Here is a 24,920-nt window from a genome sequence, read left to right on the forward strand (position 1 = left end):
GAGGGAACTAGATGTAATATCTCCAAGTTTGCAGATGACACAAAGTTGGGTGGGCGTGTGTGCTGTGAGGAGGATGCCGAGAAACTCCAGTATGACTTGGACAGGTTGGGTGATTGGGCAGATGCATTATAATGTGGATAAATGCGAGGTTATCCACTTTGGTGTCAATTACAGGAAGGCAGATTATTATCTGAACGGTAATAGATTGGGAGAAGGGGAAGTGCAACGAGACCTGGGTGTCCTTGTGCACCAGTCGCTGAAGGTAAGCATGCAGGTGCAGCAGGCGGTTAAGAAGGCAAATGGTATGTTGGCCTTCGTAGCGAGAGGGTTCGAGTACAGGAACAAGGATGTCTTGCTGCAGTTGTACAGGGCCTTGGTGAGACCACACCTTGAGTATTGTGTGCAGTTTTGGTCGCCTTATCTGAGGAAGGATGTTCTTGCCATGGAGGGAGTGCAGCGAAGATTCACCAGACTGATACCTGGGATGGCAGGAATGACGTATGAGGAGAGATTGGGTCGATTGGGCTTATACTCGCTGTAGTTTAGAAGAATGAGAGGGGATCTCATTGAAACTTATAAAATTCTAACAGGACTAGACAGACTAGATGCAGGAAGGCTGTTCCCGATGGCGGGGAGTCCAGAACCAGGGGTCACAGTCTAAGGATACGGGGTAAGCCATTTAGGACAGAAATGAGGAGGAATTTCTTCACCCAGAGAGTGGTGAACCTGTGGAATTCTCTACCACAGAAGGCAGTTGAGGCCAATTCATTAAATATATTCAAGAAGGAGTTGGATATATTTCTTAAGGCTAAAGGGATCAAGGGATATGGGGAGAAGGCAGGGACAGGGTACTGAATTTGGATGATCAGCCATGATCTCATTGAATGGCGGAGCAGGCTCGAGGGGCCGAATGGCCGACTCCCGCTCCTATCTTCTATGTTTCTATTCCAGCTGAGACGAACTAACTCAGCACAGACCTGGGATCTTCCCGGCTTCCAAGGCTAAGTACCACACCGGACAATGACTTTACTCACCGTGCCAATCGGGCTTTCGCCAAACAGATGACAGCCGTCACTCCTCGTTAAATACAAAACATAATTTATTTTATTTGGAAAACATGTCGGGGTTTTTTGGGGGGGGGGGGTCTTCTAAGGTTTAATCTAGAAACCATAACAACACTTTAAACAAGCTGGTTACACAACACGACAGAAACAGGGCAGACCTCGACAGAAGACAACAGATCTCAAAAGCTGGACGGGTTCTCACGCATGCACTGGTCACACGATGACACACAAGAGCTTTACCGGAAATAAAAAGAAACGAGAGTCCATACTTCAACAGGACACCTCCGACCGTCGCGTCCAATCACGCGTTCGGTTCTCTTTTGTACCCTGGGGACTGCGTCCTTGGGGTGTGTACGTTTCCCTCCCGCAACCCACCCCCCCAACCCAATTGCCCATCCTTCTGTGGAGGGTGGGATCGGTTGGCTTAAGATAGGTGACAACAGTGACTTAGAAGGCAACCATTTTTCTCGTGGTTTTTCTCTTGACTTGGGCCAGGGTTGAATAGTATCTAGCTACGGTCGAGTAGGTTTGATGGGCCTCCAGTAGGCTGGGGTTACTGGGGGATTGAGGTGGGCAAGCAGAGGTTGGATCAGGATTCAGTAGGATAGGGTAATTCAGAGCCGAGATGGGTAGGTTGGGGGGCTGGATAGGATTGGGTGGTTTCAGCAAGGTCGGGTGTTGAGATGGGCAGGTTGGGGTTGGGTAGGATTAGTGGGGTATTATTCGTTCATGGGATGTGGGCGTCGCTGGCAAGGCCAGCATTTATTGCCCATCCCTAATTGCACCTTGAGGTGGTGGTGGTGAGCCGCCTTCTTGAACCGCTGCAGTCCGTGTGGTGAAGGTGCTCCCACAGCGCTGTTAGGGAGGGAGTTCCGGGGTTTTGACCCAGCGACGATGAAGGAACGGCCAATATATTTCCAAGTCGGGATGGTGTGTGTGACTTGGAGGGGAACTTGGAGGTGGTGGTGTTCCCGTGCACCTACTGCCCTTGTCCTTCTAGGTGGAAGAGGTCGCGGGTTTGGGAGGTGCTGCCGAAGAAGCCTTGGCGAGTTGCTGCAGTGCATCTTGTAGATGGTGCACACTGCAGCCACGGTGCGCCGGTGGCGGAGGGAGTGAATGGTTAAGGTGGTGGACGGGGTGCCGATCAAGCCGGCTGCTTTGTCCTGGATGGTGTCGAGCTTCTCGAGTGTTGTTGGAGCTGCACTCCTCCAGGCAAGTGGAGCGTATCCCATCACACTCCTGAGTAGATGTTGGAAAGGCTTTGGGGAGTCAGGAGATGAGTGCGGTAGGGTAGATTATTTGGGGTTGAGATGGTGGGCTGGGGTGAAGCCTCCTCTAGTAGGACACTGCGGGTTGAAATGGGTGGACTGGCGTTGCATTGGGTGGGTGGGTTTCAGTGAGGTGGACTATTGGGTTAGCTAGGGGTGGGCTAGGTGGTTCAAGGTGGGGTAGACACATAGACCAGGGATATTATAACTCTATTACCCCACCCAAAAGGGCATCATTGAACGACCCCATTCCCACATTAAGATCAACCGTTGCAAAGTCCAACTCATCCAAAGCAGAAACTATCTTCATGGGTGTACCCAAGCCTTGTAGCAACGTGGAAGCAGACAGATTGGATGGTCAGGACTCTACCCCGTCAGTTAGTGTCACGTTACACCTGGCCTTTCTGCCACGGGCTCACTCTCGTTCGGAGGCTGGTCTAAACACACTTCACCTAGGACCTTAAGAGGGAGGCTTTGGTCCCTGTCAGTCTGGATGGGATGCCACTCCAGGACAGCCTCCTCACATCCAAGCAGTTTCGCGCGCCAAAGGAGCGCCGCCACGCTAGAAAGTTAGGATCTGAATAACCCAGAACCCGCGTGGTGGCCGTGTCTTTGACTTGTTGGCTGCCTTTTCCCAAGAGTTAACACCCCTCTTGTTGAGTGTGTGGAAGCAGCAGTTCAGCCCATCTTAATTGAGGTGTATAAAATTACGAGGGGCCTGGATAGAGTGGATAGGAAGGATCTATTTCCCTTAGCAGAAAGGTCAATAACCAGGGGGGCAGAGATTTAAAGTCATTGGGAGAAGGATTAGAGGGGAGTTGAGAACTTTCTTCACCCAGAGGGTGGTGGGGGTCTGGAGCTCACTGCCTGAAAGGGTGGTCGAGGCAGAAACCCTCATCACATTTAAAAAGTACTTGGATATGCACTCGAAGCACCGTAACCTACAGGGCTACGGACCGAGAGCTGGAAAGTGGGATTAGGCTGGAGAGCTCTTTTTCGGCCGGCACGGACACGCTGGGCCGAATGGCCTCCTTCTGTGCCGTAGACTTCTATCTGGTCCGCAGGGAGGGGCGGGGATTGTGGAGAATGGGGGGGCGGGGTCTTTCCCATAGGGAGGGAGGAAAACAAAAGGGGTTGGTCAGTCCAGGTTGCTCCTGTTGAACTTCAGTGGCACGTTGTCAGAAGGACCACGGTCGACTTCGGCATTGTGGCTGGGGAGCAGCCCCTGGGCTGGCGAGGGGGGGGTTTCAGAAGCGGGGGGAGCTGGTAGCGACAAGTTCCATCCCCAGTTGGCTAAAGGTAGTCGGGGGTCTCTGTAAATGGCCTCAGCCTTGCGCTCGCGGTACGCACGCACTCTCCGGCAGAGGACACTGGCCACCGATCAGGACAAGGGAGCCGTGGCTGACTTTACTCTCCCAGAACCCTCGCCCCCCGACCCCTCCACCGGCCAATTTAGTTGAGAGCGCAGACCCGGGGGTGGGCCGGAATCTGGGATCTTCCTGCACTGTGTGGCTCAGTTCCGCACGTTGGTGCAATAAACCCCTCTGAAGCAGTCAGGCGAGATGTGAAGTCGTTCCCAGCAACAAAGGACCTTAACTTTCAAGATGGAGATCCCAGGACAACAAACAGCGGCTTGACAGCGGAATTCCCGGGTTCGTGGAGAAAAAATACCCGATACAGAACGAAGAGTATTCTATAACTCATCACATTTACGAGGGATTTGAAAGGATTGCTTGTGGAGTTTTGTAAAACATGAGAGAATATCTGAGAACATTCAATGTCCAGAAACACGTTAACGTAGAAAAGCACTTAATGCTCTCGTCGCCATCGATACTCCGATCCATTGTAATCTGTAAACGTATTATTCCACTTTACTTTTTTTTAAAAAATCACTCGGATTGAAAGCTACCTCATTGGCCCGAAACGTGGGACTCACTGCCACGCCGAACGTCAAGCCCCAGTACCAACGTACCTCGTAGAACGTCGCAACAGAACGGCTAATCGGTCATGAGCTCAATCTATGGTGTCCTGCTCCCAAAGCCTCATCTGGAATTTGAGAGGCCCATCACCAGTGTCCCAGAGTCAGAATGTCCAATCGCCAGTGTCGCAGAGTCAGAATGTCCCATCCACACTGTCCCAGAGTCAGAATGTCCCATCCACACTGTCCCAGAGTCAGAATGTCCAATCGCCAGTGTCCCAGAGTCAGAATGTCCCATCGCCAGTGTTCCAGTCCCAGAACGTCCCATCGCCAGTGTCCCAGTCAGAAACTCCCATCGCCAGTGTCCCAGAGTCAGAACGTCCGATCCACACTGTCCCAGAGTCAGAACGTCCGATCCACACTGTCCCAAAGTCAGAACCTCCCATCGCCAGTGGCCCAGACCCAGAACCTCCCATCGCCAGTGTCCCAGACCCAGAACCTCCCATCGCCAGTGACCAGACCCAGAACGTCCCATCGCCAGTGACCCAGACCCAGAACGTCCCATCGCGTGACCCAGAGCCAGAAAGTCCCATCGCCAGTGTCCCAGACCCAGAACGTCCCATCCCCAGTGACCCAGACCGTCCCATCGCCAGTGTCCCAGACCCAGAACCTCCCATCGCCAGTGACCCAGACCCAGAACCTCCCATCGCCAGTGACCCAGAACCTCCCATCACGTGTCCCAGACCCAGAACGTCCCATCGCCAGTGACCCAGACCGTCCCATCGCGTGTCCCAGACCCAGAACGTCCCATCGCCAGTGACCAAGACCCTCCTATCGCCAGTGACCCAGAACGTCCCATCGCCAGTGTCCCAGACCCAGAACCTCCCATCGCCAGTGACCCAGAACCTCCCATCGCCAGTGACCCAGAACGTCCCATCGCCAGTGTCCCAGAACGTCCCATCGCCAGTGACCCAGAACCTCCCATCGCCAGTGACCCAGACCCAGACCGTCCCATCGCCAGTGACCCAGAACGTCCCATCGCCAGTGACCCAGACCCAGAACGTCCCATCGCCAGTGACCCAGACCCAGAACATCCCATCGCCAGTGACCCAGAACGTCCCATCGCCAGTGACCCAGACCCTCCCATCGCCAGTGACCCAGACCGTCCCATCGCCAGTGAGCCAGACCCAAAACGTCCCATCCTGTGACCCAGAACATCCCATCACCAGTGACCCAGAACGTCCCATCGCCAGTGTCCCAGACCCTCCCATCCCCAGTGACCCAGACCCAGAACGTCCCATCGCCAGTGTCCCAGACCCAGAACCTCCCATCGCCAGTGACCCAGGCCCTCCCATCGCCAGTGTCCCAGACCCAGAACATCCCATCGCCAGTGTCCCAGACCCAGAACGTCCCATCGCCAGTGACCCAGACCCAGAACGTCCCATCGCCAGTGACCCAGACCCAGAACGTCCCATCGCCAGTGACCCAGAACCTCCCATCGCCAGTGTCCCAGACCCAGAACGTCCCATCGCCAGTGACCCAAACCGTCCCGTCGCCAGTGACCCAGACCGTCCCATCGCCAGTGACCCAGAACGTCCCATCGCCAGTGACCCAGAACCTCCCATCGCCAGTGACCCAGACCCAGAACGTCCCATCGCCAGTGACCCAGACCCAGAACATCCCATCGCCAGTGACCCAGACCCAGAATGTCCCATCCCGTGACCCAGAACCTCCCATCGCCAGTGTCCCAGACCCAGAACGTCCCATCCCGTGTCCCAGAACGTCCCATCGCCAGTGACCCAGACCCAGAACCTCCCATCACCAGTGACCCAGACCCTCCCATCGCCAGTGTCCCAGACCCAGAACCTCCCATCGCCAGTGACCCAGACCGAGAACCTCCCATCGCCAGTGACCCAGAACCTCCCATCGCCAGTGTCCCAGACCCAGAACCTCCCATCGTCAGTGACCCAGACCGTCCCATCGCGTGACCCAGAACGTCCCATCACCAGTGACCCAGACCCAGAACGTCCCATCGCCAGTGTCCCAGACCCAGAACCTCCCATCGCCAGTGACCCAGAACCTCCCATCGCCAGTGTCCCAGACCCAGAACATCCCATCGCCAGTGTCCCAGACCCAGAACGTCCCATCGCCAATGTCCCAGACCGTCCCATCGTCAGTGACCCAGACCGTCCCATCGCCAGTGTCCCAGACCCAGAACATCCCATCGCGTGTCCCAGACCCAGAACCGCCCATCGCCAGTGACCCAGACCCAGAACGTCCCATCGCCAGTGACCCAGACCCAGAACCTCCCATCGCCAGTGACCCAGACCCTCCCATCGCCAGTGACCCAGAACGTCCCATCGCCAGTGACCCAGAACGTCCCATCGCCAGTGACCCAGACCCAGAACGTCCCATCGCCAGTGACCCAGACCCAGAACGTCCCATCGCCAGTGGCCCAGACCCTCCCATCGCCAGTGTCCCAGACCCAGAACGTCCCATCGCCAGTGTCCCAGACCCAGAGCGTCCCATCGCCAGTGACCCAGACCCAGAATGTCCCATCACCAGTGACCCAGACCGTCCCATCGCCAGTGACCCAGAACCTCCCATCGCCAGTGACCCAGACCCAGAACGTCCCATCGCCAGTGACCCAGAACCTCCCATTGCGTGACCCAGAACCTCCCATCGCCAGTGACCCAGACCCAGAACGTCCCATCGCCAGTGACCCAGACCCAAAACGTCCCATCCCGTGACCCAGAACCTCCCATCGCCAGTGACCCAGACCCAGAATGTCCCATCGCCAGTGACCCAGACCCTCCCATCGCCAGTGACCCAGACCGTCCCATCGCCAGTGACCCAGACCCAAAACGTCCCATCCCGTGACCCAGAACCTCCCATCGCCAGTGACCCAGAACGTCCCATCGCCAGTGTCCCACACCCAGAACCTCCCTTCGCCAGTGACCCAGAACCTCCCATCGCCAGTGACCCAGACCCTCCCATCGCCAGTGACCCAGACCCAGAACGTCCCATCGCCAGTGTCCCAGACCCAGAACCTCCCATCGCCAGTGACCCAGAACCTCCCATCGCCAGTGTCCCAGACCCAGAACGTCCCATCGCCAGTGTCCCAGACCCAGAACGTCCCATCGCCAATGTCCCAGACCGTCCCATCGTCAGTGACCCAGACCGTCCCATCGCCAGTGTCCCAGACCCAGAACATCCCATCGCGTGTCCCAGACCCAGAACCTCCCATCGCCAGTGACCCAGACCCAGAACGTCCCATCGCCAGTGTCCCAGACCCAGAACCTCCCTTCGCCAGTGACCCAGAACCTCCCATCGCCAGTGACCCAGACCCTCCCATCGCCAGTGACCCAGACCCAGAACGTCCCATCGCCAGTGTCCCAGACCCAGAACCTCCCATCGCCAGTGACCCAGAACCTCCCATCGCCAGTGTCCCAGACCCAGAACGTCCCATCGCCAGTGTCCCAGACCCAGAACGTCCCATCGCCAATGTCCCAGACCGTCCCATCGTCAGTGACCCAGACCGTCCCATCGCCAGTGTCCCAGACCCAGAACATCCCATCGCGTGTACCAGACCCAGAACGTCCCATCGCCAGTGACCCAGACCCAGAACGTCCCATCGCCAGTGACCCAGACCCAGAACGTCCCATCGCCAGTGACCCAGAACCTCCCATCGCCAGTGTCCCAGACCCAGAACGTCCCATCGCCAGTGACCCAGAACGTCGCATCGCCAGTGACCCAGAACGTCCCATCGCCAGTGACCCAGACCGTCCCATCGCCAGTGACCCAGAACGTCCCATCGCCAGTGACCCAGAACCTCCCATCGCCAGTGACCCAGACCCAGAACGTCCCATCGCCAGTGACCCAGACCCAGAACGTCCCATCGCCAGTGACCCAGACCGTCCCATCGCCAGTGACCCAGAACCTCCCATCGCCAGTGTCCCAAACCCAGAACGTCCCATCGCCAGTGACCCAGAACGTCGCATCGCCAGTGACCCAGACCGTCCCATCGCCAGTGACCCAGACCGTCCCATCGCCAGTGACCCAGAACGTCCCATCGCCAGTGACCCAGAACCTCCCATCGCCAGTGACCCAGACCCAGAACGTCCCATCGCCAGTGACCCAGACCCAGAACGTCCCATCGCCAGTGACCCAGACCCAGAATGTCCCATCCCGTGACCCAGAACGTCCCATCGCCAGTGACCCAGAACCTCCCATCGCCAGTGACCCAGAACCTCCCATTGCCAGTGTCCCAGACCCAGAACGTCCCATCCCGTGTCCCAGACCCAGAACGTCCCATCGCCAGTGACCCAGACCCAGAACCTCCCATCGCCAGTGACCCAGACCCAGAACCTCCCATCGCCAGTGTCCCAGACCCAGAACGTCCCATCGCCAGTGACCCAGAACGTCCCATCGCCAGTGTCCCAGACCCAGAACGTCCCATCGCCAGTGACCCAGACCGTCCCATCGCCAGTGACCCAGAACGTCCCATCGCCAGTGACCCAGACGCTCCCATCGCCAGTGACCCAGAACCAGAACGTCCCAGCGCCAGTGACCCAGACCCTCCCATCGCCAGTGACCCAGAACCAGAACGTCCCATCGCCAGTGACCCAGACCGTCCCATCGCCAGTGTCCCAGACCCAGAACGTCCCATCGCCAGTGGATCAGACCCAGAACGTCCCATCGCCAGTGTCCCAGACCCAGAACGTCCCATCACCAGTGACCCAGACCCAGAATGTCCCATCGCCAGTGACCCAGAACGTCCCATCGCCAGTGACCCAGAACATCCCATCGCCAGTGACCCAGACCGTCCCATTGCCAGTGTCCCAGACCCAGAACGTCCCATCGCCAGCGACCCAGACCCTCCCATCGCCAGTGTCCCAGACCCAGAACGTCCCATCGCCAGTGTCCCAGACCCTCCCATCGCCAGTCACCCAGAACGTCCCATCCCCAGTGACGCAGACCCAGAACGTCCCATCGCCAGTGTCCCAGACCCAGAACGTCCCATCACCAGTGACCCAGACCCAGAATGTCCCATCGCCAGTGACCCAGACCCAGAACGTCCCATCGCCAGTGACCCAGACCCAGAACGTCCCATCGCCAGTGTCCCAGACCCAGAACAACGCATCGCCAGCGACCCAGACCCTCCCATCGCCAGTGTCCCCGACCCAGAACGTCCCATCGCCAGTGTCCCAGACCCAGAACCCCCCATCGCCAGTGACCCAGAACGTCCCATCGCCAGTGACCCAGACCCAGAACGTCCCATCGCCACTGACCCAGACCATCCCATCGCCAGTGACCCAGAACGTCCCATCGCCAGTGACCCAGACCCAGAACGTCCCATCGCCAGTGACCCAGAACGTCCCATCGCCAGTGACCCAGACCCAGAACGTCCCATCGCCAGTGACCCAGAACGTCCCATCGCCAGTGACCCAGACCCAGAACGTCCCATTGCCAGTGACCCAGACCGTCCCATCCCGTGACCCAGACCGTCCCATTGCCAGTGACCCAGACCGTCCCATCCCGTGACCCAGACCGTCCCATCGCCAGTGTCCCAGACCCAGAACGTCCCATCACCAGTGACCCAGACCCTCCCATCGCCAGTGTCCCAGACCCAGAACGTCCCATCGCCAGTGTCCCAGACCCAGAACCTCCCATCGCCAGTGACCCAGAACGTCCCATCGCCAGTGACCCAGAACGTCCCATCGCCAGTGACCCAGACCATCCCATCGCCAGTGACCCAGAACGTCCCATCGCCAGTGACCCAGAACATCCCATCGCCAGTGACCCAGAACGTCCCATCGCCAGTGACCCAGACCCAGAACGTCCCATCGCCAGTGACCCAGACCCAGAACGTCCCATCGCCAGTGACCCAGAACGTCCCATCGCCAGTGACCCAGAACGTCCCATCACCAGTGACCCAGACCCTCCCATCGCCAGTGACCCAGACCCAGAACGTCCCATCGCCAGTGACCCAGACCCTCCCATCGCCAGTGACCCAGAACGTCCCATCGCCAGTGACCCAGACCCAGAACGTCCGATTGCCAGTGACCCAGACCCTCCCATCGCCAGTGACCCAGAACGTCCCATCGCCAGTGACCCAGACCCAGACGTCCCATCGCCAGTGACCCAGACCCTCCCATCGCCAGTGACCCAGAACGTCCCATCGCCAGTGACCCAGACCGTCCCATCGCCAGTGACCCAGACCCAGAACATCCCATCGCCAGTGACCCAGACTGTCCCATCGCCAGTGACCCAGACCCTCCCATCGCCAGTGACCCAGACCCAGAACGTCCCATCCCCACTGTCCCAGACCGTCCCATCCCCACTGTCCCAGAATGTTCCATCCCCACTGTCCCAGAGCGTCCCATCCCCTGTCCCAGTGCGTCCCATCCCCACTGTCCCAGAACGTTCCATCCCCACTGTCCCAGAGCGTCCCATCCCCACTGTCCCAGTGCGTCCCATCCCCACTGTCCCAGTGCGTCCCATCCCCACTGTCCCAGTGCGTCCCATCCCCACTGTCCCAGTGCGTCCCATCCCCACTGTCCCAGTGCGTCCCATCCCCACTGTCCCAGTGCGTCCCATCCCCACTGTCCCAGTGCGTCCCATCCCCACTGTCCCAGTGCGTCCCATCCCCACTGTCCCAGTGTGTCCCATCCCCACTGTCCCAGTGTGTCCCATCCCCACTGTCCCAGACCGTCTCATCCCCACTGTCCCAGACCGTCCCATCCCCACTGTCCCAGTGCGTCCCATCCCCACTGTGTCCCATCCCCACTGTCCCAGTGCGTCCCATCCCCACTGTCCCAGTGCGTCCCATCCCCACTGTCCCACTGTGTCCCATCCCCACTGTCCCAGTGTCCCATCCCCACTGTCCCAGTGTCCCATCCCCACTGTCCCAGACCGTCCCATCCCCACTGTCCCAGTGTGTCCCATCCCCACTGTCCCACTGTGTCCCATCCCCACTGTCCCAGTGTCCCATCCCCACTGTCCCAGACCGTCCCATCCCCACTGTCCCACTGTGTCCCATCCCCACTGTCCCAGTGTCCCATCCCCACTGTCCCAGACCGTCCCATCTCCACTGTCCCAGTGTGTCCCATCCCCACTGTCCCAGTGCGTCCCATCCCCACTGTCCCAGTGCATCCCATCTCACTGTCCCAGAGTCATTGCGTCCCATCCCCAGAGGATCTCAGAGTCATTGTCCCAGACCGTCCCATCCCCACTGTCCCAGTGTGTCCCATCCCCACTGTCCCAGTATGTCCCATCTCATTGCGTCACACCCGAGTTGGTGAGGCAGCGGCCCACGTCCGGCCAATGTTGTAGCTTCGCCTCGCTCCCCTCTACTCCCCCATCCCGCCCTCTTTAACACACCTACCCACCCACCTCCCCTCCCCACTGCTGTCCCACTCTCAGATTCCTATCATCCATGCTAAAAATGCTGGGTTTGTTTGTCTTAAAAAAAAAGGAACGTCGAGGCCACGATACCGCGGCGAAGCCCGAACGGGCGCGTTTCGACAGAGTCCTCTTCGGCGAAGCCGCGGCGGCGATAAGACGGCGAAGCACCCGGGGATTTGTTCTTTGGTGGTGCTCAGCTGGTGCTGCCCTAACTCTCCCTCTCTCACGACTGCCGGGCCGGCGCCATGGAGAACCAGAGAGCGAGGGGAGGGGCTGGCGGCGGTCCCTCGGGAGGCGCTGCCCAACCCCGGGGCGCTCAATGACACCGGCCCGCTCTCCCGCTAGACGGTGGTGACGGACAGAAGCGGGTTGTACACCCGCTTGCCGTCTGCAGTCCGCGTGCCGTGGGCCAGCATCTCCTGGATGGTCATCCAGTTGTCCAGAATCTTCTTGTTGCGCTTCTTCATGCTCTTCTTGTGGCTGAGCGCGATGATGCTGAGCTCGCTCCGGCCCTCGGCGCTCTGCTGCTCCTTCAGGCAGTCCAGCCGGCTCTGGATCATGAACTCCCGCCGCTTGCGCTGCTCCCGCGCCCGCACCAGGTGCTGCTTGCGCTCCTCCTTGCTCCAGTAGCGGCCCATCTTCATCTCGCTCACCGCGTCGTCGTCGGTGGTCATGCCGCTGCGCTCCTCGCGGATCTTCATGGCCCGGGCTTTGAGGAGCTTGTCGCGGACCGGGCGCTTGGCCACGTAGCGCGTGCCGTCGCTGCGCACCTTGACCTTCCACTCCATGCGGGGCTCGGCCGGGCCCTGGCCGCACTCCGGCCCGGCCGGGGGCGGCGCCACCAGCTGGACGCAGCTGCGGTAGCGCTCGGGCAGGCGGCCCTGCCGGCCGGGGGAGCGGTGGCACCGGGAGAGGTAAGGGCTGCCCTCGCCGCCGGCCCCCTTCTGCCCGCGCCTGGCCCGCTCCTCGGGCTGCCGGCGGCCCTCGCCCTCCCTGGGCAGGCTGCGGAACTTGGCTGGGCTGGCACGGCCGGGCGGCGGGGCACGGTGCAAGTTGAGGTTGACGGGGCAGCGGGAGGGGCTGTCGGGCGCTGGCCCCGCTAACAGGGGCGTGCTGCGGCAACTCTCGCCGGTGTTGTAGGCGCTGGTGCTGTCCCGGTCGGAGCGCTCGGGCAGCTCGGTGATGTCGCACAGCCCGTGGCGCGGGAGGTCGCCGCCCCCTGCGCCGCCGCCGCCGTCGAAGGGGCCCCCCTCGCCCGCCAGCCAGGCCTTCATGCAGCGCTCGCGCAGTTGCTGCATCTTCTGCGCCCGCAGCACGTTGCGGCACTTGAACTCCAGATGACCCAGCTCCTCCTGCAGCATGGCTGCCAGCCGGCCCACCCCCTCGTTGCGGTTGAGGTCCAGCGCCCGCCCCGGCCAGAGGTCGCCCCCGTTGCCGTTCTCCAGGTGGCACTTGATCTCCAGCAGCTCGCGGTAGCGCTCGCACTCCTCCTCCGTCAGCCCCGGCAGCTCGGCCACCGGGCCGTCGGGCCCCGCCAGCGAGTCGGTGCTGAGGTGGAAGTCGCGGGCCCGGACGGCCGGCGTTTCGCCCTTGCCGTGCCGGAATCGCCGCAGGCTCCCCGGGGTGGTGTTGGTGGTGTTGGTGGTGGTGGTGCTGGTCTGGTCGTCGCCCAGGATGTCGTGCTCCGAGCTCTCATCGTTGCGCGTGCTCTCGTCCGTGCGCCCGACTCCGCTGTCCAGGTCCTGGCTGTTGCTCAGCACGTTCCCCGTCTCGACCGAACCCTTCCCTTCCTCCGTTTCTTTCTGTGAAGCAAAAGAATAATCACAAGTTGTATATTTTCAGCCCAACCTGGGGCTCTTTTCTCAAGAAGAATTTCGAGAGGGATAGCATTGAAAAGCAGAAAAGTTGTGTTAAACGTGTATTGAACCTTGGTTAGACCACACTTGGAGCACCGTGCACAGTTCTAGTCTCCATATACCTGGGTTAGACCACACTTGGAGCACTGTGCACAGTTCTGGTCTCCCTATACCTTGGTTAGACCACACTTGGAGCACTGTGCACAGTTCTGGTCTGCATATACCTTGGTTAGACCACACTTGGAGCACTGTGCACAGTTCTGGTCTCCATATACCTTGGTTAGACCACACTTGGAGCACTGTGCACAGTTCTGGTCTCCATATACCTTGGTTAGACCACACTTGGAGCACCGTGCACAGTTCTGGTCTCCATATACCTTGGTTAGACCACACTTGGAGCACCGTGCACAGTTCTGGTCTCCATATACCTTGGTTAGGCCACACTTGGAGCACTGTGCACAGTTCTGGTCTCCATATACCTTGGTTAGACCACACTTGGGGCACTGTGCACAGTTCTGGTCTCCATATACCTTGGTTAGACCACACTTGGAGCACTGTGCACAGTTCTGGTCTCCATATACCTTGGTTAGACCACACTTGGAGCACTGTGCACAGTTCTGGTCTCCCTATACCTTGGTTAGACCTCACTTGGAGCACTGTGCACAGTTCTGCTCTCCATATACCTTGGTTAGACCACACTTGGGGCACTGTGCACAGTTCTGGTCTCCATATACCTTGGTTAGACCACACTTGGAGCACGGTGCACAGTTCTGGTCTCCATATACCTTGGTTACACCACACTTGGAGCACCGTGCACAGTTCTGGTCTCCATATACCTTGGTTAGACCACACTTGGAGCACTGTGCACAGTTCTAGTCTCCATTTACCTTGGTTAGACCACACTTGGAGCACTGTGCACAGTTCTGGTCTCCATATACCTTGGTTAGACCGCACTTGGAGCACCGTGCACAGTTCTGGTCTCCATATACCTTGGTTAGACCGCACTTGGAGCACTGTGCACAGTTCTGATCTCCATATACCTTGGTTAGACCGCACTTGGAGCACCGTGCACAGTTCTGGTCTCCATATACCTTGGTTAGACCACACTTGGAGCACTGTGCACAGTTCTGGTCTCCATATACCTTGGTTAGACCACACTTGGAGCACCGTGCACAGTTCTGGTCTCCCTATACCTTGGTTAGACCACACTTGGAGCACCGTGTACAGTTCTGGTCTCCATATACCTTGGTTAGACCACACTTGGAGCACCGTGCACAGTTCTGGTCTCCATATACCTTGGTTAGACCGCACTTGGAGCACTGTGCACAGTTCTGGTCTCCATTTACCTTGGTTAGACCGCACTTGGAGCACCGTGCACAGTTCTGGTCTCCGTATACCTTGGTTAGACCACACTTGGAGCACTGTGCACAGTTCTGGTCTCCATATACCTTGGTTAGACCACACTTGGAGCACCGTGCACAGTTCTGATCTCCATATACCTGGGTTAGACCACACTTGGAGCACCGTGCACAGTTCTAGTCTCCATTTACCTTGGTTAGACCGCACTTGGAGCACCGTGCACAGTTCTGGTCTCCATATACCTTGGTTAGACCGCACTTGGAGCACTGTGCACAGTTCTGGTCTCCATTTACCTTGGTTAGACCACACTTGGAGCACTGTGCACAGTTCTATCTCCATTTACCTTGGTTAGACCACACTTGGAGCAGTGCGCACAGTTCTATCTCCATTTACCTTGGTTAGACCGCACTTGGAGCACTGTGCACAGTTCTGGTCTCCATATACCTTGGTTAGACCGCACTTGGAGCACTGTGCACAATTCTGGTCTCCATTTACCTTGGTTAGACCGCACTTGGAGCACTGTGCACAGTTCTAGTCTCCATATACCTTGGTTAGACCACACTTGGAGCACTGTGCACAGTTCTGGTCTCCATATACCTTGGTTAGACCACACTTGGAGCACTGTGCACAGTTCTATCTCCATTTACCTTGCTTAGACCACACTTGGAGCACTGCGCACAGTTCTATCTCCATTTACCTTGGTTAGACCACACTTGGAGCACTGTGCACAATTCTGGTCTCCGTATTATAAAAAGGACGTAGAGACACTGGAGAAGATGCAAAAAAGATTTACTAGAATGATACCAGAGCTGAGAGGTTATACCTATCGGGAATGATTGAACAGGCTGGGGCTCCTGTCTCTAGAAAAGAGAAGGCTGAGGGGTGACCCGATAGAGGTCTTTATGATTATGAAGGGGTTTCGATAGGGTAGACGTAGAGAAGATGTCTCCACTTTTTGGGGAGACCAGAACTAGGGGCCATCAATATAAGACAGTCACTAATAAATCCAATCGGGAATTCAGGAGAAACTTCTTTCCCCAGAGAGTGGTGAGAATGTGGAACTCGCTACCACAGGGCGTGGTCGAGGCGAATAGCGGAGATGTATTTAAGGGGGAAGCTGGATAAACACACGAGGGAGAAAGGAATAGAAGGATATGGCGATGGGGTGAGATGAAGAGGGGGCGGGAGGAGGCTCGTGTGGAGCAGAAACACCGGCACGGAGCAGAGGGGCCGAATGGCCTGTTTCTGCGCAGAAGGCACTGACTCACACCATGGGGTTGGAGGTGGGGGTGTTAGGGGCACCACAGGAACTGGCTGCCCTACAGTTCCACGACCAAGTGGCCATTGTCCGTGCGTGCACCGAGACAGGAAGTGTTGACAGGACATTCTACAGAGCAACAGGAGGAGGCCATTCAGTTACATAAAGAAAGTCTCCCATCTCCCCACCGCCTTTCCCCACCTCAGGACGTCCCAAAGCCCTTCACAGCCAATGAAGGACTTTTTTTGAAGTGTGGTCACTGTTGTAATGTAGGAAACTCGGCAGCCAATTTGCGCACAGCAAGCTCCCACAAACAGCAATGTGATAAATGACCAGATCATCTGTTTTAATGATGTTGGGTGAGGGATAAATATTAGTCCCAGGACACCGGGGAGAACTCCCCCCTGCTCTTCTTCCCATAGTGGCCGTGGGATCTTTTACGTCCACCTGAGAGAGCAGACGGGGCCTCGGTTTAATGTCTCAACCATAAGACAGCACCTTCAACAGTGCGGCGCTTCCTCAGTACCGCCCCTCCGACAGTGCTGCGCTCCCTCAGTACCGCCCCTCCGACAGTGCTGCGCTCCCTCAGTACCGCCCCTCCGACAGTGCGGCGCTCCCTCAGTACTGCCCCTTCGACAGTGCGGCACTCCCTCACTACCGCCGCTCCGACAGTCCCTCAGTACTGCCCCTCCAACAGTGCGGCCCTCCCTCAGTACCGCTCCTCCGACAGTGCGGCCCTCCCTCAGTACTGCCCCTCCGACAGTACGGCGCTCCCTCGGTACTGCCCCTCCGACAGTGCGGCGCTCCCTCAGTACCGCCCCTCCGACAGTGCGGCGCTCCCTCAGCACTGCCCCTCCGACAGTGTGGCGCTCCCTCAGTACCGCCCCTCTGACAGTGCGACGCTTCCTCAGCACTGCCCCTCTGACACTCCCTCAGTACCGCCCCTCTGACAGTGCGGCGCTCCCTCAGTACCGCCCCTCCGACAGTGCGGCGCTCCCTCAGTACCGCCCCTCTGACAGTGTGGCACTCCCTCAGTACCGCCCCTCCGACAATGCGGCGCTCCCTCAGTACCGCCCCTGACAGTGCGGCACTCCCTCAGTACCGCCCCTCTGACAGTGCGGCACTCCCTCAGTACCGCCCCTGACAGTGCGGCCCTCCCTCAGTACAGCCGCTCCGACAGTGCGGTGCTCCCTCAGTACCGCCCCTCCGACAGTGCGGCGCTCCCTCAATACCGCCCTCCGACAGTGCGGCGCACCCTCAGTACCGCCCCTCCGACAGTGCGGCGCTCCCTCAGTACCGCCCCTCCGACAGTGCGGCGCTCCCTCAGTACCGCCCCTCCGACAGTGCGGCGCTCCCTCAGTACCGCCCCTCCGACAGTGCAGCGCTCCCTCAGTACTGCACTGGGCTGGATTATGGGCTTCGAGTCTCTGGAGTGGGACTGGAACCCACAACCTTCTGACTCAAGAGGGGAGAGTGAGACTCACTGAGCCACAGTGGACATTTTTCAGACATGGGATGTCTCTCAGATTCGGGGGGCTGTTGCTCACCTGCTGTGCTGGGTTAGCCTTGCAAGGCCCTGCCGGCGACTCCTCTCCCTCCTCTCGAGTGGGAATGTCCATTGCTTCGTTCCTCTCCTCCATCCAACCTTCATCCAACTGTGGGAGTAGAAAACCAAGCATTAGCCAAGAAGACGTGGCGCATACTTATCATCAGCAATCCCGCCCAGTCGCTGGAAACTCCCGATGAAACTCTGTGGGAGCCTCTCCCGGCCGTTCCCCCCTGTAGTCCCGAGGAAACACCATTTCTCCTACTTCTCCCAGGCTTGAATTTAACATTGTAAAACGCCCCAAGGCGCTTCACTGGAGCGTTTTCAAAATTGGACCCTGAGCCACAAAAGGAGATATTAGGACAGGTGAGCAAAAGCTTGGTCAAAGTTTTAAGGAGCGTCTTAAAGGAGGAGAGAGAGGGGCGGAGAGGTTTAGGGAGAGAATTCCAGAGCTTAAGGGCCCTGGCGCGGTCGCCAGTGGTGGAGTGATGGAAATCGGGGAATGCGCGAGAGGCCGGAATTGAAGGAGCGCAGAGATCTGGGAGGGTTGTGGGGGCTGGAGGAGGTTACAGAGATCAGGAGGGGGGCGAGGAGGCGAAGGAGGGGTTTGACTCCGGGGAGAACTCCCCCCCCGCCCCACCCCAGCTCTTCGTCCAATAGTGGCCGTGGGATCCTTGCCGTTCACCTGAGAGGGCAGACGGGGGCCTCGGTTTAAGCTGGACCATGGGCTCCTGCGATGGGTAATCAAACCCAACAACCTGCTGGCTCCAAATGGCGCCATCATGTGCTTGTGCAAACGCTGCCACCTTACGAAGCATTGACCTGTGATGCGTTGCCAGGTATCCTGCGCCCAATGCACACTGGTGTAACTTTTTTTATTCGTTCCTGGGATGTGGGCGTCACTGGCAAGGCCCAGCATTTATTGCCCATCCCTAATTGCCCCTTGAGAAGGTGGTGGTGAGCCGCCTTCTTGAACCGCTGCAGTCCCGTGTGGTGAAGGTGCTCCCACAGCGCTGTTAGGGAGGGAGTTCCAGGATTTTGACCCAGCGACGATGAAGGATCGGCCGATATGTTTCCAAGTCGGGGTGGGGTGTGACTCGGAGGGGAACTTGGAGGTGGTGGTGTTCCCGTGCGCCCGCTGCCCTCGTCCTTCTCGGCGGGTTTGGGAGGTGCTGCCGAAGAAGCCTTGGCGAGTTGCTGCAGTGCATCTTGTAGATGGTCCACACTGCAGCCACAGTACGCCGGTGGTGGAGGGAGTGAATGTTTAAGGTGGTGGACGGGGTGCCAATCAAACGGGCTGCTTTGTCCTGGATGGTGTCGAGCTTCTTGAGTGTTGTTGGAGCTGCACTCATCCAGGCAAGTGGAGAGTATTCCATCACACTCCTGACTTGTGCCTTGTAGATGGTGGAAAGAATTTGCATACTATTCTCCAGACAGTTAGTCTTACCTCCATCTCTGGCCTGGCCAGCAGTAAGGAGACATTGGTGCTGTCCTCCCGGGTGAGAATCGCGACAGCCTCCTCCCGGTTCTGAACTTCGACCCCATTTATCTGCAACAGAGATGGGCACATGGTCAATGAAGGGGGCCAATCACAACCCTCGCCCGCAGCGGCACAAATCCACAGATTAGGAAAGGTTTCCAGCCCTTATCTCGGCTTAGTTACCTGGCCTCATTCCGGAGTTGGGAAGATGGCGATAACTACACTTGGGGTTAAGTCAGGGAGAATCGTACAACGTTCCTGCTCCTGATCTACAACTACACAGAGTAAAGCTCCGTCTACACTGTCCCATCAAACACTCCCAGGCCAGGTACAGCACGGGTTAGATACAGAGTAAAGCTCCCTCTACACTGTCCCATCAAACACTCCCAGGGCAGGTACAGCACGGGTTAGATACAGAGTAAAGCTCCCTCTACACAGTCCCCATCAAACACTCCCAGGGCAGGTACAGCACGGGTTAGATACAGAGTAAAGCTCCCTCTACACTGTCCCATCAAACACTCCCAGGGCAGGTACAGCACGGGGTTAGATACAGAGTAAAGCTCCCTCTACACTGTCCCATCAAACACTCCCAGGGCAGGTACAGCACGGGGTTAGATACAGAGTAAAGCTCCCTCGACACTGTCCCCATCAAACACTCCCAGGGCAGGTACAGCACGGGTTAGATACAGAGTAAAGCTCCCTCTACACTGTCCCATCAAACACTCCCAGGGCAGGTACAGCACGGGGTTAGATACAGAGTAAAGCTCCCTCTACACTGTCCCATCAAACACTCCCAGGGCAGGTACAGCACGGGGTTAGATACAGAGTAAAGCTCCCTCGACACTGTCCCCATCAAACACTCCCAGGGCAGGTACAGCACGGGTTAGATACAGAGTAAAGCTCCCTCTACACTGTCCCATCAAACACTCCCAGGGCAGGTACAGCACGGGGTGAGATACAGAGTAAAGCTCCCTCTACACTGTCCCATCAAACACTCCCAGGGCAGGTACAGCACGGGTTAGATACAGAGTAAAGCTCCCTCTACACTGTCCCATCAAACACTCCCAGGGCAGGTACAGCACGGGTTAGATACAGAGTAAAGCTCCCTCTACACTGTCCCATCAAACACTCCCAGGGCAGGTACAGCACGGGGTTAGATACAGAGTAAAGCTCCCTCTACACTGTCCCATCAAACACTCCCAGGGCAGGTACAGCACGGGTTAGATATAGAGTAAAGCTCCCTCTGCACTGTCCCATCAAACACTCCCAGGGCAGGTACAGCACGGGGTTAGATACAGAGTAAAGCTCCCTCTACACTGTCCCATCAAACACTCCCAGGACAGGTACAGCATGGGGTTAGATACAGAGTAAAGCTCCCTCTACACTGTCCCATCAAACACTCCCAGGGCAGGTACAGCACGGGTTAGATACAGAGTAAAGCTCCCTCTACACTGTCCCATCAAACACTCCCAGGGCAGGTACAGCATGGGTTAGATACAGAGTAAAGCTCCCTCTACACTGTCCCCATCAAACACTCCCAGGGCAGGGACAGCACGGGTTAGATACAGAGTAAAGCTCCCTCTACACTGTCCCCATCAAACACTCCCAGGGCAGGTACAGCACGGGTTAGATACAGAGTAAAGCTCCCTCTACACTGTCCAATCAAACACTCCCAGGGCAGGTACAGCACGGGTTAGATACAGAGTAAAGCTCCCTCTACACTGTCCCATCAAACACTCCCAGGGCAGGTACAGCATGGGTTAGATACAGAGTAAAGCTCCCTCTACACTGTCCCATCAAACACTCCCAGGGCAGGTACAGCACGGGTTAGATACAGAGTAAAGCTCCCTCTACACTGTCTCATCAAACACTCCCAGGGCAGGTACAGCACGGGTTAGATACAGAGTAAAGCTCCCTCGACACTGTCCCCATCAAACACTCCCAGGGCAGGTACAGCATGGGGTTAGATACAGAGTAAAGCTCCCTCTACACTGTCCCATCAAACACTCCCAGGGCAGGTACAGCACGGGTTAGATACAGAGTAAAGCTCCCTCTACACTGTCCCATCAAACACTCCCAGGGCAGGTACAGCACGGGTTAGATACAGAGTAAAGCTCCCTCTACACTGTCCCATCAAACACTCCCAGGGCAGGTACAGCACGGGTTAGATACAGAGTAAAGCTCCCTCTACACTGTCCCCATCAAACACTCCCAGGGCAGGTACAGCACGGGTTAGATACAGAGTAAAGCCCCCTCTACACTGTCCCATCAAACACTCCCAGGGCAGGTACAGCACGGGTTAGATACAGAGTAAAGCTCCCTCTACACTGTCCCATCAAACACTCCCAGGGCAGGTACAGCACGGGTTAGATACAGAGTAAAGCTCCCTCTACACTGTCCCATCAAACACTCCCAGGGCAGGTACAGCACGGGGTTAGATACAGAGTAAAGCTCCCTCTACACTGTCCCCATCAAACACTCCCAGGGCAGGTACAGCACGGGTTAGATACAGAGTAAAGCTCCCTCTACACTGTCCCATCAAACACTCCCAGGGCAGGTACAGCACGGGTTAGATACAGAGTAAAGCTCCCTCTACACTGTCCCATCAAACACTCCCAGGGCAGGTACAGCATGGGTTAGATACAGAGTAAAGCTCCCTCTACACTGTCCCATCAAACACTCCCAGGGCAGGTACAGCACGGGTTAGATACAGAGTAAAGCTCCCTCTACACTGTCCCCATCAAACACTCCCAGGGCAGGTACAGCACGGGTTAGATACAGAGTAAAGCTCCTTCTACACTGTCCCATCAAACACTCCCAGGGCAGGTACAGCACGGGTTAGATACAGAGTAAAGCTCCCTCTACACTGTCCCATCAAACACTCCCAGGGCAGGTACAGCACGGGTTAGATACAGAGTAAAGCTCCCTCTACACTGTCCCCATCAAACACTCCCAGGGCAGGTACAGCACGGGTTAGATACAGAGTAAAGCTCCCTCTACACTGTCCCCATCAAACACTCCCAGGGCAGGTACAGCACGGGTTAGATACAGAGTAAAGCCCCCTCTACACTGTCCCATCAAACACTCCCAGGGCAGGTACAGCACGGGTTAGATACAGAGTAAAGCTCCCTCTACACTGTCCCATCAAACACTCCCAGGGCAGGTACAGCACGGGTTAGATACAGAGTAAAGTTCCCTCTACACTGTCCCCATCAAACACTCCCAGGGCAGGTACAGCACGGGTTAGATACAGAGTAAAGCTCCCTCTACACTGTCCCCATCAAACACTCCCAGGGCAGGTACAGCATGGGTTAGATACAGAGTAAAGCTCCCTCTACACTGTCCCATCAAACACTCCCAGGGCAGGTACAGCACGGGGTTAGATACAGAGTAAAGCTCCCTCTACACTGTCCCCATCAAACACTCCCAGGGCAGGTACAGCATGGGTTAGATACAGAGAAAAGCTCCCTCTACACTGTCCCATCAAACACTCCCAGGGCAGGTACAGCACGGGTTAGATACAGAGTAAAGCTCCCTCTACACAGTCCCCATCAAACACTCCCAGGGCAGGTACAGCACGGGTTAGATACAGAGTAAAGCTCCCTCTACACTGTCCCATCAAACACTCCCAGGGCAGGTACAGCACGGGGTTAGATACAGAGTAAAGCTCCCTCTACACTGTCCCATCAAACACTCCCAGGGCAGGTACAGCACGGGGTTAGATACAGAGTGAAGCTCCCTCTACACTGTCCCCATCAAACACTCCCAGGGCAGGTACAGCACGGGTTAGATACAGAGTAAAGCTCCCTCTACACTGTCCCATCAAACACTCCCAGGGCAGGTACAGCACGGGGTTAGATACAGAGTAAAGCTCCCTCTACACTGTCCCATCAAACACTCCCAGGGCAGGTACAGCACGGGGTTAGATACAGAGTGAAGCTCCCTCTACACTGTCCCATCAAACACTCCCAGGGCAGGTACAGCATGGGTTAGATACAGAGTAAAGCTTCCTCTACACTGTCCCCATCAAACACTCCCAGGGCAGGTACAGCACAGGTTAGATACAGCGTAGAGCTGAATGTCCCTGTTGTGTGACTGTCCCTAAGCCTGCTACACTGTGCGCCATGCAGTTTTGTGTGGTGTCGCGGTTCGGAGTCTGATTGAGACTCACCGAGCACCCCCACAGTGAGCAGAGATGCGATTTAAACCCTGGGCCCCTGAAGTGACCCCGTCGGACAGGGCCACTGATAGACCTCCTCCTGAGCTGATACGAGGACTCAACGTCCTACCTGAATGATTCGATCTCCTGTTCGGATCCGGCCATCCTTCGCTGCAATACCGTTCGGGTTAATCTGCAAGTGAACAGATAACCGCAGTTAAACTAGTTAACCATGATGGGGGTGGAGTGGTAATCTACCACAACAGTGACACCAGCTTGATAACCAGTGACGTAGAGAGACTGGAGAAGCTGGGGTTGTTCTCCTTAGAGCAGAGAAGGTTAAGGGGAGATTGACCAGAATGGTACCAGGGATGAGGGACTTCAGTGATGTGGAGAGACTGGAGAAGCTGGGGTTGTTCTCCTTAGAGCAGAGAAGGTTAAGGGGAGATTGACCAGAATGGTACTAGCGATGAGGGACTTCAGTGATGTGGAGAGACTGGAGAAGCTGGGATTGTGCTCCTTAGAGCAGAGAAGGTTAAGGGGAGGTTGACCAGAATGGTACCAGGGATGAGGGACTTCAGTGATGTGGAGAGACTGGAGAAGCTGGGGTTGTTCTCCTTAGAGCAGAGAAGGTTAAGGGGAGATTGACCAGAATGGTACCAGGGATGAGGGACTTCAGTGATGTGGAGAGACTGGAGAAGCTGGGATTGTTCTCCTTAGAGCAGAGAAGGTTAAGGGGAGGTTGACCAGAATGGTACCAGGGATGAGGGACTTCAGTGATGTGGAGAGACTGGAGAAGCTGGGGTTGTTCTCCTTAGAGCAGAGAAGGTTAAGGGGAGATTGACCAGAATGGTACCAGGGATGAGGGACTTCAGTGATGTGGAGAGACTGGAGAAGCTGGGATTGTTCTCCTTAGAGCAGAGAAGGTTAAGGGGAGGTTGACCAGAATGGTACCAGGGATGAGGGACTTCAGTGATGTGGAGAGACTGGAGAAGCTGGGATTGTTCTCCTTAGAACAGAGAAGGTTAAGGGGAGATTGACCAGAATGGTACCAGGGATGAGGGACTTCAGTGATGTGGAGAGAGTGGAGAAGCTGGGGCTGTCCTCCTAACCGCAGAGAAGGTTAAGGGGAGATTGACCAGAATGGTACCAGGGATGAGGGACTTCAGTGACGTGGAGAGACTGGAGAAGCTGGGGTTGTTTTCCTTGGAGCAGAGAAGGTTAAGGGGAGATTGACCAGAATGGCACCAGGGATGAGGGACTTCAGTGATGTGGAGAGACTGGAGAAGCTGGGGTTGTTCTCCTTAGAGCAGAGAAGGTCAAGGGGAGATTGACCAGAATGGGACCAGGGATGAGGGACTTCAGTGATGTGGAGAGACTGGAGAAGCTGGGATTGTTCTCCTTAGAGCAGAGAAGGTTAAGGGGAGATTGACCAGAATGGGGCCAGGGATGAGGGACTTCAGTGACATGGAGAGACTGGAGAAGCTGGGGTTGTCCTCCTTAGAGCAGAGAAGGTTAAGGGGAGATTTACTAGAGGTGTTCAAAGTCATGAAGGGTTTTCATAGTTATAACCTCTCAGTTCTGGTATCATCCTTATTAATCATT

The 24,920-nt window shown here is 57.0% G+C and overlaps 1 protein-coding gene across 1 annotated transcript in view; it reads right to left on the reverse strand.

Annotated features, from left to right (window-relative positions):
• Positions 1–11,669: 11,669 nt before the first annotated feature.
• The window catches only part of LOC147086752 (PDZ domain-containing protein 4-like), a 143,580-nt gene continuing 130,329 nt past the window's right edge, over positions 11,670–24,920 (reverse strand). The window contains exons 9-12 of the mRNA XM_085978313.1: positions 23,446–23,508; positions 19,124–19,225; positions 17,678–17,785; positions 11,670–13,459 (exon numbers count right to left, since the gene is read on the reverse strand). Coding sequence (XP_085834439.1) covers positions 11,999–13,459; positions 17,678–17,785; positions 19,124–19,225; positions 23,446–23,508 — 1,734 coding nt within the window. The 3' untranslated portion in view covers positions 11,670–11,998. The remainder of the gene's footprint in view (positions 13,460–17,677; positions 17,786–19,123; positions 19,226–23,445; positions 23,509–24,920) is intronic.

This window comes from Somniosus microcephalus, unplaced genomic scaffold (assembly GCF_052327205.1).
Source record: "Somniosus microcephalus isolate GS21.2 unplaced genomic scaffold, FLI_Smic_1.0 unresolved_chr7, whole genome shotgun sequence".
NCBI classification, from domain to species: domain Eukaryota; kingdom Metazoa; phylum Chordata; class Chondrichthyes; order Squaliformes; family Somniosidae; genus Somniosus; species Somniosus microcephalus.